The 15,726-nt window shown below is 42.8% G+C and overlaps 3 protein-coding genes across 3 annotated transcripts, besides 30 other annotated features; all 3 read right to left on the bottom strand.

The window, feature by feature from the left end:
- Positions 1-2,085: part of a sequence feature (sequence corresponds to BAC RPCI93-22O10) that runs on past the window's edge.
- Positions 36-101: a sequence feature (CT-rich).
- On the bottom strand, positions 292-1,509 carry Tb927.7.2660 (hypothetical protein, conserved; the record flags this gene model as incomplete). Its single annotated transcript, XM_840796.1, has 1 exon — positions 292-1,509. The coding sequence occupies one exon, from the start codon at positions 1,507-1,509 to the stop codon at positions 292-294; it is 1,218 nt and encodes a 405-aa protein (XP_845889.1).
- Positions 2,086-15,726: part of a sequence feature (sequence corresponds to BAC RPCI93-13M20) that runs on past the window's edge.
- Positions 2,481-2,542: a sequence feature (CT-rich).
- Positions 2,680-2,779: a sequence feature (A-rich).
- Positions 3,058-3,080: a microsatellite.
- Positions 3,138-3,165: a sequence feature (AT_rich).
- Positions 3,276-3,307: a microsatellite.
- Positions 3,839-3,881: a microsatellite.
- Positions 4,075-4,097: a sequence feature (AT_rich).
- Positions 4,559-4,579: a microsatellite.
- Positions 4,768-4,839: a sequence feature (CT-rich).
- Positions 5,035-5,069: a sequence feature (AT_rich).
- Positions 5,371-5,399: a sequence feature (AT_rich).
- Positions 5,478-6,863, bottom strand: Tb927.7.2670 (hypothetical protein, conserved; the record flags this gene model as incomplete). The annotated part of the gene is made up of 1 exon (XM_840797.1): positions 5,478-6,863. The coding sequence occupies one exon, from the start codon at positions 6,861-6,863 to the stop codon at positions 5,478-5,480; it is 1,386 nt and encodes a 461-aa protein (XP_845890.1).
- Positions 5,834-5,867: a microsatellite.
- Positions 7,343-7,383: a microsatellite.
- Positions 8,224-8,262: a sequence feature (AT_rich).
- Positions 8,795-8,816: a sequence feature (AT_rich).
- Positions 9,287-9,323: a sequence feature (AT_rich).
- Positions 9,410-9,463: a sequence feature (CT-rich).
- Positions 9,446-9,507: a microsatellite.
- Positions 9,724-9,781: a sequence feature (T-rich).
- Positions 10,013-10,037: a microsatellite.
- Positions 10,067-10,109: a microsatellite.
- Positions 10,338-10,412: a sequence feature (A-rich).
- Positions 10,485-10,564: a sequence feature (A-rich).
- Positions 10,958-10,978: a sequence feature (AT_rich).
- Positions 11,724-11,758: a sequence feature (AT_rich).
- Positions 12,121-12,145: a microsatellite.
- Positions 12,594-12,663: a sequence feature (CT-rich).
- Tb927.7.2680 (hypothetical protein, conserved) lies at positions 13,142-15,268 on the bottom strand (the record flags this gene model as incomplete). The annotated part of the gene is made up of 1 exon (XM_840798.1): positions 13,142-15,268. The coding sequence occupies one exon, from the start codon at positions 15,266-15,268 to the stop codon at positions 13,142-13,144; it is 2,127 nt and encodes a 708-aa protein (XP_845891.1).

Below are 15,726 nucleotides of genomic sequence, written 5' to 3' on the forward strand. Positions count from 1 at the left end.
TGTATCGAATTTTCCACTTGATCCGTTACATTCTGTTTCACTTCGTTTCCTCACCTTACTTCTCTTTTCCTCCTTTCTTCTTCGCTCCCTTTCTTTTTTTTAAAAAAAAGGGTTATTTCACCCTTCTCCGCGTTAGTTAAACTCTGTTACGCTACTGTTTATCGCACAGTTCCAGTAATTATCTTCACATTTTCCCTTGTTTTCCTCTGCGATGTAGCTCCGCACGCTAAATCATAATACAAGCTCCCTACTGCTTGCGTGTGCGCGTACACATACACATACAAATACAAATTAATTCCTGCCCCTCCCTTCCCCTTTTTCAATACCACGATCGGTACCATTGGTTCCATAAGGGTTGTAATGCCAGCGCTCCCGACCACCTTTACCGTTTCGAGTCACCACCACAATGTTTGGTGTCATGCCGCAACCCTGCTCAGCCAAGCAATCACCAGATGTGCTGGGATCGACGTCGAGCGATAAGTTGTCCGAAGGAAAGAACGTACTCGAGACCTGGCGCATGTGAATGTCACTTACCTGCCGTGAAAGCGAAAAAGGGATATGCGCCTGTCCACAGTCCACAACGGAATGAGCTTCGGTGCAGGAGCTGGGATCGCAGCATCTCACAACTGCGGGTTGAGTAGTAACGGAGGCATCTCCAAGTGTCACGCTGCGATTGGCCCCAAACAGCGAACCTGTTGGGCTTCCGGGACACGTCCAGCCACCCGAGACGGGAGTCGGTGCATCGCAGGCAGCCGCTGCTGCAGGTGGAGGTGGCATAGAGGTACCGGAGGCAGTCACGACAAAACAACCGCCGGAAGGTGAGGAGGAAGGAGGTTTCTTCCATGAACGCGGGCGCTGACCCAGTGTGAGGCCCCGATCACACCTCGCCACTTCCTTGCAGATGTGGAGGTAATTGCACTCCTCCGCGTAGCGGCAGCGATCCTGCACGTGTAGGCGGCAGAGCGTAATATCACCAGCCTCCAGCACAAGGCACGATGGGGGAGTGCCGAATGCACGACTTTCCCACTGAGCCCCATCTTGTCCCTCCGCTTGGGGTGTGGAATGAAAAAGAGCGTCCAGCAACCGCGAAATGGGAGTGGTGTAACTGAAACGGGCGAGTGGAATGTAGCCGCCTCCGTAGGTCGCATCCGGGACGTGAACCACAACGCGCGACATCCATGATCGGTTATCCAGGGCATTGACGTAATCACGGTCCCCATGCAGCGCACAGCATATGGGTAGATAGTCCACTTGACTTCGAAGCGCAGCCACAACATTCAGCGCAGCATGCACCTGATGGCACTGTGTACCCTGCCGGCAGCGCCCATCCAGGAACAGCAAGCAAAGGCTCGGGATTGTCGTGCGTTGGTGCGCCCGGGTGGGGTACACGCAACTGAGTGGGATCCGTAATTTGCGCGTGGCGGGATCCACAACGACCATGCACTCAACACCTTTTTCAAAACACATGATATCCCTCCTGGTTTCGAGTGGCGAGGCTACGAGCTGCATAATTGTACCTTCGGTTGTATCTAAGGTCACCTTCACAGTCTTATTCGTTGCTCTTTGCACCTTTTTGGTGCTGGTTGGTGCTTATTGCTGTTTCGGTCTTTCTCAGGACAACCTACAGTCGGTGGTTCAACCCTATGCTATCCGACGAACTTATGTATTCTTTTTCTTTAGCTTGATTATTTTGGTTGTTCTCTGCTGTTGGGCTCTTTACTTTTGTAAATTCAAGCGCGTACGCGGCGGAAGCTGTGATTAATCACAACGAGATGGAGATAACGACAATAATAGTGATAATAACAAGAGGACGAGAGAAGAAGTGAAATGGGAGCAAGAAGTGTGGCAGTTAAAAGGGGGGAAAGGGGGTAACCAAGACAAATAGAGCTCCAGCGGGTTAGGAATCCAGCACCCAACACCTACACAACCCATCGCACAGCTCATTTCACGGATGATGAGGAAAGAAGAAGAAGAGGGAAACAGATAATGAAGAGAAAGTGGGGACAAGGCGGCACAAATAACAATGATAAAAAGGCAAAGAGTAAAACATTTGAAACGCCACAAATACATAAATATATGTATAAAGAAATACACATAGTTTAATAATAATAATATAAGGAGGTCATAGTACCTAGTCTATCACCACTTCACCAGCAACAGCCACCCACGCGAAATGTTTCAGGAAAACTGTGCACAAAGATCCGAACACACACATGCATCTGAATGAAGCTGCACACAGTAATATATATATACTTATTTTTTTTCGAAAAAAAAAGGGGAAACGCGCACCTATAAGTATTTGTGGTGGCGTTTGTGTGTGTTTACTTACCTTTTACCATCGTAACCTCCTCAGAATTCTATTACTCACCTTTCTGTTACCCCACGGGCACCGCGCAACCACTTGGTGATTATTCTCTCGTAGTCAGTAAGTCATCATTACTTCCGTTACCGCGCAAGAGCGTAAGAAAAAAAGAAAAGGACTTTCCCTCACACTTCCATTCCTTTCCTTTCCTTTTGGTTCCCTAACATTTCTTCCTTTCTTAATCTCTATTTCGCTTACGCAGATACATAATGCCTTAAATTTCCTTCAAAGCAACCCGATGCTACAACCAAGTCAAAGTAAGATGTAAAAGAACCAAAAGGCGGTAGACGGGGGACGGGAACTAAGATAGAGAAAGGAAATGAAAATGAAAATGAAAACGGGAATGGGAATGGGAAGAAAAAAACAAAAAGGGCAGCACAAACAAATAAATAAAAATAAAAAAGATAAAAATAAAGAAACAACCGGTTAAAGAGAGTCGGGTTTTACCTCCTTTCCTCATTTCTTTTTCAATCGACACGTATGCAAATGCAAGAATGTGCGAATGAAATTGGCCCAAAAGTGCTATCAGAAGCAATATGAAAACGAAAAACGGTCCCCGAGTAGAGATAAAACGGAATTACGAACAGGTGGGGAAAAGAGTGCAGAAAAAAAAAATGAACGCGTGTTCATGTGTGTGGATTGTCCAAAAAAAAAATGACGAAAACACTTCGGCTGGGTTGAGGGAAACAAAAAAGATATATATATATATATATATATAACAATTATAACTATAGTAACTATAATGATAGATCATTAATACCTCCGACTGCTGCTGTAATAAAAATAATAACAATAATTATATTGAAATGAAGGCAGCAACGAAGTTGGGCAGGAAGAAAGGGAAATGGAAGAATGAATTTGAGAGAGAGGAAAAGAAAAGAGAAAGGCAAGCGCAATAAAAGAGACCTGGTAAATATATACATACATTCATATATATATATATATTAAAAAATAAAAAAATAACCGGTGCATTGTCGAAACAAATGCCCATTCACTAGTTAAAAAAAATTTAAAACAGCAACAACACGATAGGTACAAAATAAAACTTAAGAAAAAGATGAAAAAGGAAGAAGGTGTAATGGAGGAAGTCGTCGTAATGACTGAGTGAATGAATAACCGAGGTTTAGAAAAAAAAACATGAATGAAACAAACACAACGCACCGACGACTCCCCTAACCGCACATACAAAAAAAACTACAAAGGTAAAGAAGAAGAAAAAAGCTGAAGTTGTACCTAATGAGGAAATTTTAAAAAATCAGTTAAAACATAATAACTGATAATATTTATATGGAAATCGAAATCCCCCACAAATGGTACATTAATATTACAGGGAAAGGGAATGGTTTTCAACAAAAAAAAAAAGAAAAAGAAACGCCTCTCTACCGTATTAAACAAGGAACGGGATAACATCACATATGCACACATGTAAAGGCATCTCACCACTTTATTGTCACAGCCGACAAACTTATATCCATCTCACTCATTCACTCAGTCAGTCAGTCAGTCAGTTAGCCAATCATTCCTTTATTTACTCAACAGCTTCAAACAAACACGCGTAAAAACACGCGCCCACACATAGGAAATAAAGAAGAAAAAAAAGAAATTCAGTTCGTCCGGAAAAAAAAAACAGGAACACACACCGTGATCCTGTTACTTCCCATTTTTTCCCCGACTCCAATAGATATTTATTTTCTTTAATATCTCTTGATATCATTTATTTTTTATATTTAATTATCAAAAGGGTAAAAGAAAAACAAGGAGGAGAAACCATGCGCTACCTCACCCCTCTCCCTTTCCTTCAGTGCCTGGTGGCACTGTTTGACGTTATACAAAAAATATGTTTTTCACCTCTCTTTATTTTTTGTCCCGCCCCTTCCCAGCTCGCCATACGGGGTACAATTCGATCAATTCAGAAGCACACAGATGGGGAGAAAAAGATGAGCAGGTGCAAACAATAATAAATTAAACAAATAAAACCGCGCCCTCAAGTCCACAGATACCGAACGAGAAGATTAAAAGGCAAAGACACGCGTATGCTTGTCAGCCAATTCTTCTTCTTCACTTTTGCAGTAGTTTCGTTCTTATATTAAGATGCCTCACCTGAAGGGGAAACAGATAAACGACAGGATACAACACAATGGGGAAGAGCAAAATAAAATAAATAGAAATGCAGCACAGTTAAGCATCACACAACTCTAATAATAATAATAATAATAACCATTATACTGCTGTTTCTTCCCACCTGTTTCTCCCTCACTCATTCCTATCAAATGTTAAGTTACCTACACATTCCTTTCTTACACATAGAAACAAATGACACATGCCCTTTCACACGTCAGTAAGTTTCTCCTTTTCTTATATATTTCTCTTCCATACCCTTTTATGTACAGTGAAACGCTTAAATACTTTCTTCTTTCCTTCACTTCTCTTTGCATCTCATTCATATGTTTCGCTGCTTCTCTCCTCTCTTCTTTTCTTCGGTTCACTCCGATATCAACGAAGACATCTACCAAGTACAACCCCACAGGACCCGAAATGAGAGAAAGCACAAATGAAGCGATAGAAGAGGCAGAGTAGGAAGCACAAAAGGTGAGTTCACACCCGCTTCACAAAAATGAAACATTTCTTTTTTTCTTATTTCGTATTATTCTCTACGACAGTATCCTTTACCCAAAAATTAAAAAAATACATATATATATATATTATTGCATAATAACAATAATATAATCCAAACATAAAAAGGGAGATTTACGCTCCTTCAACACCCCTCCCCTCCCCTCCTCACCCCTTACCATCATCCAGTAATGTCAGCATATGTACAAATACAACAGTTGTATTAACAAAAAAAAAGATGACAGCGATGCTAACATAAGTTATTTGCCGCAAGAAGGGAGTAACGAACGCATATAGCCGAGTGACAACAAAAATAACAAAAAAAAAATAGAAACAACGTGTTCCCACAAAAAAAAATGAGAAGGAAATATACAAGAGCTATAAGAGAAACATGGAAAAATTATAATAACAAAATAAAATAAAACGGAGAAAGATGCACTACAAAAGTTATAACCAAATAATAACGAAAGTGGTGGTATGGAAGGGAACTTCTTCACAATGCTCAATCGCTGATTCCTCCCGTTGGAGTCACACCGTATGGATTGTGTTGCCAGGCGCGTGCAGAGACAGACGCTGAAGACACCGACTCGACCGGCTGTGGAACTGATGACGAAGTCCCATTGGGGCAAAGGTGAGTGGAGGAGCACTCATCTCCGGGACAGAAATAACAATTAGGTCCGTCACTACCGTAACCGTTCCGGCTGCCGTACGCGTAACCGTTGCAACCGGAATAATTGTTGTTGTCGGCGTAATGGCAGTCGCTGCACGACCCAACGAATGCGCATGGTGCGCACCCAGACTCAGGTGAGCTCCAGCGATCCCAGCAGCCTCCGGCCCCATACATTGCTGCATCCTCCCTTGCTGCTGCTGTTGTTGTTGTTGAGGTTGTTGTGGAAGAATAGCAACGCGGAACTCCGGGGTGCCCTTGGACAAATCGGGGGGCGAGGGACGGCAATGGTGCAGCATCCATGCGACTTTCCATGTAGGCACCGGTGGGGTACCGCCCAGAAACCCAAGAGCAGTCGCTGTTAATATCCGACACGGCGTTATAACTCATTGAGCCCTCGTACGATCGAAGGGGGAATGGCGTCTGGTATTCAACCGTGGGGTATGAAAGGGGCCTTCCACGTACACGTTGTTGACGGGAGACCGAAACGAATACAGAACCCTTCTTTGCTCCTCGTGGGCCGGGTTCTCCCCCATCACGCGCCTGTGACGTGAGCGAGTAATCACCGCTGCCATTATTGACATCGACAACAATTTCTTTGCAGATATGAAGGAAGATGCACTCCTCCGCGTATCGGCAGCGGTCCAGCGTGTGAAGGCCACATATTTTAAAGTCACATGCGTTTAAGACCATCCGCTTTGGATGTCCCCCACCATCAACTGCCGCAACACTGACGCCACTCTCGAGGCGAGCGTTGACTTCCCTCAATATCCTGGAAATGGGAGTGGTGTAACTGAAACGGGCGAGTGGAATGTAGCCGCCTCCGTAGGTCGCATCCGGGACGTGAACCACAACGCGCGACATCCATGATCGGTTATCCAGGGCATTGACGTAATCACGGTCCCCATGCAGCGCACAGCATATGGGTAGATAGTCCACTTGACTTCGAAGCGCAGCCACAACGTCCAGCGCAGCATGCACCTGATGGCACTGTGTACCCTGCCGGCAGCGTCCATTTAAAAACAACTGGCAAAGGCTCGGGATTGTCGTGCGTTGTTGCGCCTGGGTGGGGTACACGCAACTGAGTGGGATCAGTAATTTGCGGGTGGCGGGATCCACAACCGTCAAGCACAAAACGCCCTTTTCGTCGAGAGCAAGGTGCCTTTCACCACCAGCTGGTGCGTTTACCGAAAAGTAGCGATGAGATTGTGGATGGCTCATAATGGTGTCCCGGTACTGTAATGACCTCTCTTCCTGGCGTTCAGTTGAAACTCCTCTATGTTCTTTTTTCGATGGCTTTAGTACTCCTCGCGCGGTCTCTCCCACTCACTGATATATATATATATATATTGCCTTGCTGAGTGCGCTTTGCTTCCTTCAAATTATGAGCTCCAACTATACGTGCGCAAACCTTGTCTTCCGGACTATTTTTTATACGAATAAGTAGCCAGACAACGTAACTAACTCTGTCTTTGTTCTTACCTTTGTTATGATGACTTGTGAACTTCCGTTAGTTGTTCCATTAGTTGAGGGCAGGGGAGATGGAAAGTATTTGAAATAATCTCGAGGCAACCAAGTGCAAAGTAATTTGTGACGACGACTCGAACAAGTGGAACTACACCGCTGCTCGCAGTGCTCTCGATTACACACCTATTTTCGCATTGTCGTTTTGTCGTTGTTTCAAGCCCCTTTCCCCTCTTTATATAAATATATAAATAAATAAATATATATATATATATATCTGTCCTTTGTTTTGCTCTCCTTGAAGGATCCATTAGCTGAGTCGCTAGATGACATGCACAGACTTCAAATAAACAAGTAAAAATAAATAATGGGGAATCGGATTTGTTTTTTACAGCCCGGCGGGAAAAAAAAGCCAGGAGCCAAAGGGGCAAAAAAAAAAAAAAGACGAACAAACAACGCGAGCGGAGGGCGATAAGTGCAGAATTGGCATGCATGTGTTTGCGCATATATGAAACAAAAGAAGAGAGAAGTTGATTAGATGAAGAACGGCAATACGCAATGGCCACAAAAAGTTTAATATACCAAATATGCTGGCTTCATGCATTCAATATATTCTTCACCATTCTACCGCTTCTCTTCGCGCAGTACATATAATTCCGTCGCATGCGTACACTTCCACACACGATGTTATTGATCTCGATATTACAAGTTAACCACAAAAATAAGGGGAAGGGAAAATAAAAGCACGCGTATGCAAACACATACACATATATGTATATATCGAAAAGTTATTTTCAAAAAAATCATCAAGGGACATTTGCTTCAGTGGTCTCACATACAGTCCCTTTGTTTTTTCCCTTTTCCGCAGTGATTCTGTTTCTCGCTTCGTCCCAACTCGTGTTATTATTTTTTTTATCTGTGTTTTTATTTGGTCGTCTCCTTTCACCTTCTATTTGGGCAAGCTGCTTTTATTGGTACATTTTTTAAATTTTTTTGATTGTGGCTGCGGTGCCTTTTCTGTTTATTATTACTCTCTTTCCCTCACTCTTCACTCCCCTCTTCCTCATCCTCCTTAACGATTTATTTAATGCTCGCTGATTGTGTTGAAGACTTAAAGATAATATAAAACAATAAAATATAATAAATAAAAAAATATCAAGTGAATGCTAAGGGGAAATGGTAATTTTTTTAAATTTTTTGCCTCTCCCTTCGGACTACACCACATCTGTAAAAATGCCGTAGTCCGCACCTTTCAAAGCCCAAAAACAAAAAACATATAATATATAAAAAGGAGAAAATAGTGTCGGATTTTCCGAAAAAATAGTGCGAGAAAACACAAGTGATTGGTGGTCCCCTTGTCTTCCTTTCTGTTTCAACCATACGGATGATTTTCTCTCACGTCGTTACTTCTGGTGTTTTTTTTTCATTTCTTTTTTTTTTTGTAAAGGAAAAAATAATGTGTGGGACTTTTCCATATTTTTTTCCATCCTTGTGAGTTTATCTTCACTTCATTACCTTCAAATCACTCTACTGGTTTTTTCCTTCAATCATTAAATAAAAACAAAAAAGAATTAAGGGGAGCCGAGGACGCAAAAACTTCACAAACGCATACAGTAATTTCTGAAAGAAATGTGCGCTCAGAGTGTGATACAAATGGCACGTTCCACACTGTCCTACATTCTCAAATGTAAAAAATAAAATAAAATAAAACGCGACGATGAGTTGAAGAAATGGTATGAATGAAAGGCAACGAAAAGAAAATGGAATTGAATAGAACGGGCGAGAGTGGAGCAAAACAAAAAAGAAAGTGTTCAAAAAGTAAGGACGCATATTTTATTATTTTTTTCCTCCCTCCTCCATCCCTCCGCAATATTCATCCCTCTTTTTACAGCACAATCCACTGTTGCGTACTTTCCGCATATAAAAGTCACGCATTTCCATCTTATGCTCCCTACTCCTCCTCATTATTTCATTGTGAACTTTCCATTTCACCTATCCTGTATGTTTCTCTCCACCACTTTTACTCACGCTGCAGGCCCGCACCCTCACACGCACACACATGTTCCTCTCCTCTTTTTTTTTTGTCTTATATTATGTTCGCTATTCATTGTTACACCGTTGTTTACTATTTGAAATAATAATAATAATAATGGTTAAAATGTACATATGTACGTATGTACATATTTTAAATATATTCATTTATACTTATTTTTAATTCACATACGTGCTTGCATGTTTGATCTTCAGCGTTGGAGCCATATTTTTCCAATCCGCATTATCATCCGTTTCTTCCACTGATGTTGTTTCCTTTTCTCCTCCTTTTTCGCTTTCCCTTTCGTTTCCTTTTTTTTTTCTTCTGTTACGCTCTGTTCTGTTCTGTACTTTGTTTGGCTGTTCTGCTTCACTCACCATCATGAAACCAAAGTTGCTCCACTTATTTCGTTTCACCTCTGCAAAATGTAAATAAATAAATAAATTTTCTTATTTGAGTTCAGTCATACCAGATGAATTACTGATTTAAAACGAATTTGGCCAACAAATGCCTGCCCGTCTCCCACATACTCACGCACATATACGAACATACGCAGTTGCCTTAGTATATATTTTGTCCACACACTCTTCTTCTTTCTTCTTTTTTTTGTTTTGTTTTTGCCATTTGCTTTACTTTTTTTTTTCAAAAAAAAACTATTTGCTCTCTTCATTGCATACACCCACCTATACACAATACATATATATATATATTAGTTTGCACCTGTATGTGGATTTAATTCGACACAATATAATTTATTACTTTCACTCTTCTCCCTGTCTGTACTCGTCACCAAATCGCTCGCTTCGCCGGATGCCGCTGTTGCCATTGAAATTAATATTTTATATCCTTTTCTTTCTTGTCTTATCCCCCCGTCCACACACACACACACACACACACACCACCCTGCCACAAAATGCATCCCACACACAAAAAAAAAACAAAAAAAAAAAGAAAACACGAAAAAAGAAAAAGGGAGAGAGCGACCCCGATAATTAAAGTTAAAATCATTTTTAAAAAAAAAGGAGTAAGACAGAAACACAAACATAAACATAATCCTGCATTATGCGCCTAAGGCCGTATTCGTCCATGATATGGAATATTATGGAGGAGGGAAGGAAAAACAAAGCAAAACAACATTCACAACAGACCAAAGCAGTTACGCACAGTAGCATGGAACCAGCGGGGAAAAGGAGGGTTTTAAAAAAACAAAAAAAAAGAAAAAGAAATACAAATGGAAAAATGAAAGAAAACAGGAAGAAACACAAAAAAAAAAAGGAACAAGAACAAGAACAGGGGAAAGGAGGGAAAGGATGGAAAGGAGGTGACTTATTCGGTCAATGACCGGGAAAAAAATAAAAAATAAGAAAAGCAAAAGAGAAAAATTAAAGAATAGCAAACAAAACAAAGAATGGAATGGAATGAGAAACGGGTAATGAGATTGGAGAGACACGAATATATTCGGTCACTTGACACCAACACCCGTAGGGGGTAAGGGGAATTTGATGGAAATTTGATGACAAACAAACGTACGAATGACTCGCGGTCAAAATAAATAAAAACGTTAAATGAAAAGAGGGTTAATAGACAAGAAAATAATTATAATCATAATTGTGCTAACAATAACACACCACCGATTTCATCACACCGGCCATTTCTCCCGTGCTCACACTCATGGCTTTCAACGGCGTGGAAAAAAAAAAAGAAAATTTTAAAGTAGAAATAAAAGGAAAGGAAAATAAATGCACAGATTGCATCCACCATTTGAGAAGACATCACGTTGACTCTTTATCTCCTTGTTATTATCATCATTTCATTGTTCTTAATAATAATAATAATAAAAGGTAAAATATGAAGAAAAAAAGTGGAAAGTGGTCCTTTCGAGAGTTAATTATCTTACATCTAAGTGTTCAGACAGCATAAGTTAACCACGAATTCGATGACGAGAAAGAAAAAATAAATAATGAAATGAAGTAGTTATTGCGTTCTTTCATAAATTTATGTATGCATATTCGATCTGACTTCATCTTCCTTAAATCTCTTTCTTCTTCTTTTTTCTTCCACCCGTACGCTCCCGTTCACTCCGCAGGCCCCTCGACCTTTCCACTGGTGTTATCGTTGCGGTTATTTTATTATCGTTATCTTTTTGTTCCGCTCAAATGGCGAAAAGGTGGTGCGGCAAAGAACAGTCAAAGATACAAATATTTATATTGTGTTAATTTTCTTTTTGAAATATATGTATATATAATAAGGTGTGTAGAAATCGTTTGTCTTTCCTTACGTTCGCATCACGGTTTTATTCTACATGGACATCTGTCGAGGAAGCGAGATACTAACGTGGTGGGAAGGAAGAATAAAACAAGAAAAGGTGGAACAAACGCAGAACCAAACAAAAAAACAAAGAGAAAACTATCAACCAAAGAAAAATAAAGGGGGAAAGAAAAATCATTATCACGAAAAAGCTGCGCGATCCGCGGCCCGATCCCTTTTCTTTAATTCTCCTCCCGCTCCTCCCGTTACGCCCACGGAAGGGTAAAATAAAAAATAACAAAACGCTGAGTGGCTGAGGGTGTCAAATGGGCGGGCTCATAATAATAATAATAAATAATATATATTTATATTTGATATTTGTAGAAGGGGCTTGGAAATTAATAAAAGGTTGGGAATGGAGATGGAAAAAGAGGAGAAGGAGAAGGAAAAATAAATGGTAACAAACAAGTCGAGGAAAAGAAGTAAAATAAAAGAGTTTGAAAACAAAATAAATAGGGGGAACGTGACAGAGAGGAGAACGGGAAGATTAAATAAAATAATATCCATACGCTCTCTGTTTCACCTTTCCCCCATGCACACACACACACATGCATATATATCACTTTCTTTGCTTGCAAAATATATATCAATCCCACTGGGCAGGCCTCACAAACAACCACGTGGTAAATTTTTCTAGCATCTGTTTGGATAGCGGTTATTATTTTTATTATTATTTGTGTGTGTGTGTGCATGTGTGTGTAAAACCCCCTCCTTCACCACCGATAATTCACCTCGAGTCTCTCCATCATCCCACTTCCATTCCCCTCAGCCTCCTCCCACCCCCATGGCCTGGACGGCTGTTATGAAACATACCGATGATAGGAGTCCTCATCATATCATTTTCGAAGTGGGAGGAATGAGGAAATGAAAGGGAGGATGGAGGCGGCCAAAAATAAATTCAAAAAATAAACAAATAATCAATATTTATGGAGGAAGAATGCTTAAATGGAAAATAAAACCAAACAAAAAATATACAAGTATGTAGTCAAGTAAATCATTGCTTAAAGGGGGTGACCAAAATTTGTAAACTGCACCCGTGGCAGCGAAGAGAGAAAAAAAGAGAGTAAGCTGCTTCTGGGTGTCCCTTCCTCCAAATTTTTAAAAGTTCGATCGCTCAATAGCTTTTACTTCGGTTTAAATAGCCTATGTTTCTCATTTTCCTCTTTTTTTTTTGTCGTACTTTCCTTTTGCCTTCTTTTGTTTCCGATTTTTTCTTTCAGCTTCTAAAAATTTAACCTTTGTTCAAGCGACGGAGTGCGCCTTTGAGCCTTCCGTTGCCATTTACAGCCACCAAAACCCTTCATTTCGCCGCTCATTTCTCATTCCCTTCTCCCTCACTAATCCAGCACAATTCCCACGCAAGCATCGCTGCATTTTATGTGGTGCAGCTTCTGATGAGCAAAAACAAGCCAGCAGAGAGGGGGAAACTTCATTATTCAGAACGGGCAATGGAGCCTCAACCGTTATATATATGCGGAAACCATTAAGGGCTAAAGCTCAACGAAAGGACAACTCAATTAGCTATATTCCATTCACGGCCGCCCCCCCCCCCCCACAGGGTCAGTCGCGTTCACAAGCAAAAGAAATACAAAGGAAAAGGAAAACGAGAAGAGAAAAAGAAAGTACCGACAGCCCTGCGACGCAACCATCCCTATTCCAATCGCCATTGTCTTGTTACTTTTTTTCTTTTCTTACCTCAAAAGGGTACGTGTAGGGGAACTTGTGAAGGCATATTCCCCTTGCCAGAGCCGTACATTGGCAAGCACAAGTTGCGAAAGCCGTCTTCCCGACCTGAGACGAAACAGAAGGGGCCGTACGTTTGCCCATCCGTTCCCATCTGCTGCTGCGCGCTAGCAACCGGTAGTCCCGTTGCAGAAATCATAGGATACATCACAGTTGTGGAAGGCACCAGAACTGTCGACGGCCAAACGGTATGTCCATTTTGCATTGGTTGTGGGCAAGGGGCTACTGATGACTGCTTCTGTGGAAAATACATTGCACAGCACGGCACAGACGGGGTGCTCACTTCCCTACCACTGATTGGGGTTACGCTCTGTCGATCGTTTAAGCTGAACTGTGACGGTGATGGCACGCTTTTCTCCTCGCTTGGGTCGGTGACGGGGAAAGCCACACCGTGCAGCCTCATTGTTGTTGCGAGGCCGTGTCTGGTTTCGCCGAGAGGGCCATCTTCATAAACAGGTGGCCTCTGCTGAACCAACACATTCCGGCAGGTGGTACCGTCTGAAGTGATCTGTCCAACCGTTGGCGACGCACGCGCCGAGAAGGTATTGGTGGAGGCAGAACCGTGTGAAGACAACTTCCCAGAATGAGTTCCATCCCTTTCGCTACTTACTATACTCCTTCCCTTATGCAAGTGGCTCATCGTGGGTGACTTTGAAGGGTGAAACGCCACAGTCGGATAGTTCTGCTGCTTTCTCCTATTCTGCTGCTGTGACAGTGCCCCCAAGAGGTCACCCGAAACAACTCTGTTTCCTGTGCTTTCAGTCTTTGTCGGAACCTTACACTGATCCTCACTGCCAGGGTCCTCCAAGTCTAGCTTTATAGTAGCGACCAGCTCCTTCAACACGTCTCGACAGATGTGCACATACCAACAGTCCGCTCCGTACCGGCAACCTCCCGGTTTACCGTGTAAGCGGCAGACAGCGCATGTGTTCAGTGAGCGGGACGCATTGTTCTTCAACACAAAGCGTTCCAACCCGTTGGTATATGCCACTCGACTCAGAGGTACCGCCGCGCCCTTTATTAAGATGGTACGATGGGCATTCGCTTCAGCGTCCCATTTGTTGGCGTTACACTCGCCATGAAAGGCACAACAGTAGGGAAGGCTTTCGTTTATTTGACGGAGTCGCTGCACCACCTGGGGGTCTATGTGCATTTGATAGCAGCTCGCTCCACGGAGGCAACGACCAGATTGGAAGAGAAGGCACAGACTCGGGAAGGAAACGCGGCCGCCAAGTGCTTTTGTAGGAATGATGGAGCTGAGCGGCACGTGTAGCTTGGACCGCTGCGGATCAACCACTGGAATTCTCTGCTCTTCGGTGGGCTGTTGGGGGCCTACTGTTCTACAGTCATTCAATCCATCAGGCGCAACTTTCACCTTGTCGATGGCGGATTCCATCGCTTCTGTAATTGGCGAAAACAAGCTCGGCGTAATCTGAGACATTCCAACCTTAACGGCGTCGTGGATCAAGGAACTCTGCACATCTTTCCCCTCCACCTCCCAGATGTTCGGGTTACACGTAACCGACCGCGTTTGCATAATGGTAAAGGGATCTTCGCTCTCTGCAGAAAAATCTTTAAAAGGTGATTCAGGCCGCGAAAAAACATGGGCAAGACAGTCATCTTGAAACTCCATATTATTCTTCTCCTGGTTCGGTAACGCCGAGTTCACCAAAGAAATGGGGAGGTCAATCGTACTGTTCACGTCACCACTTGGAAAGACAGAGGAAGTTAGACTTCCATCCACTCCCTCCCTGTTTCCAATACTCCTGGCGGCGGGCACTTCAGCTGCGTTATCTGATATCTCCCTCGTCGACACCGTTGCGTCACCCCAATCCGTAAGATGGATGAAGGGTGCAGACACACTCACTGCAACACTCCCACCTCGAGGCAATTGACTTGCGCAAACCCCTTTGGAAGCAGTGCGCCACGCACACCCACCGTCAATGGCATCCAGCTCAGAGGGCACCCCCATACACTCTCCGCCCTGATATTGTTGGGTTGTGCTACTGGATGGTATGCCAGCTGCGCGCGAGACATACGTGACGCTACCGGGAATGTTCGATTGTTCGGGAAGGAACATATCCGTGAAAATTCAAAAGTACTGGCTGGCAAACCACTGAATGCTTTAACACTCACAGGTTCTTGTCTTCTTGTTTTGGCCGCTTCAATAGGTATATAAACGTGTATAATATCTTTCTTTCCTTTCTTCTCCCTCAAACTTTAGCCTGGCTTCGACGACTATAAGCGCGTGGTAATCGTAGGTCTCTGCAGCGGTTTATACCCAGTGGGAAGTTAAAAGAGGAGGAAATGGAGGGAAAGGGGTGTAACAACAGAAAAGCTTTCCGTCGACATGGCAAAAGAAATAAGGCGGGGAAGAGGCAGAAGAACGGATGGGGTGTTCGACGTGCAGTTACAAAACACCACTCACAAAACGCTAGAAGTTGAAGGTGAGCCTTTCAAAATTGGCAAAACGGTGAGAACAAAACCTACGATCGGTTTAACGTCCTCCAAGCGGGATGACGGAACCAGCATATACAC

Source organism: Trypanosoma brucei, chromosome 7 (genome assembly GCF_000002445.2).
Source record: "Trypanosoma brucei brucei TREU927 chromosome 7, complete sequence".
Lineage (NCBI taxonomy): Eukaryota > Euglenozoa > Kinetoplastea > Trypanosomatida > Trypanosomatidae > Trypanosoma > Trypanosoma brucei.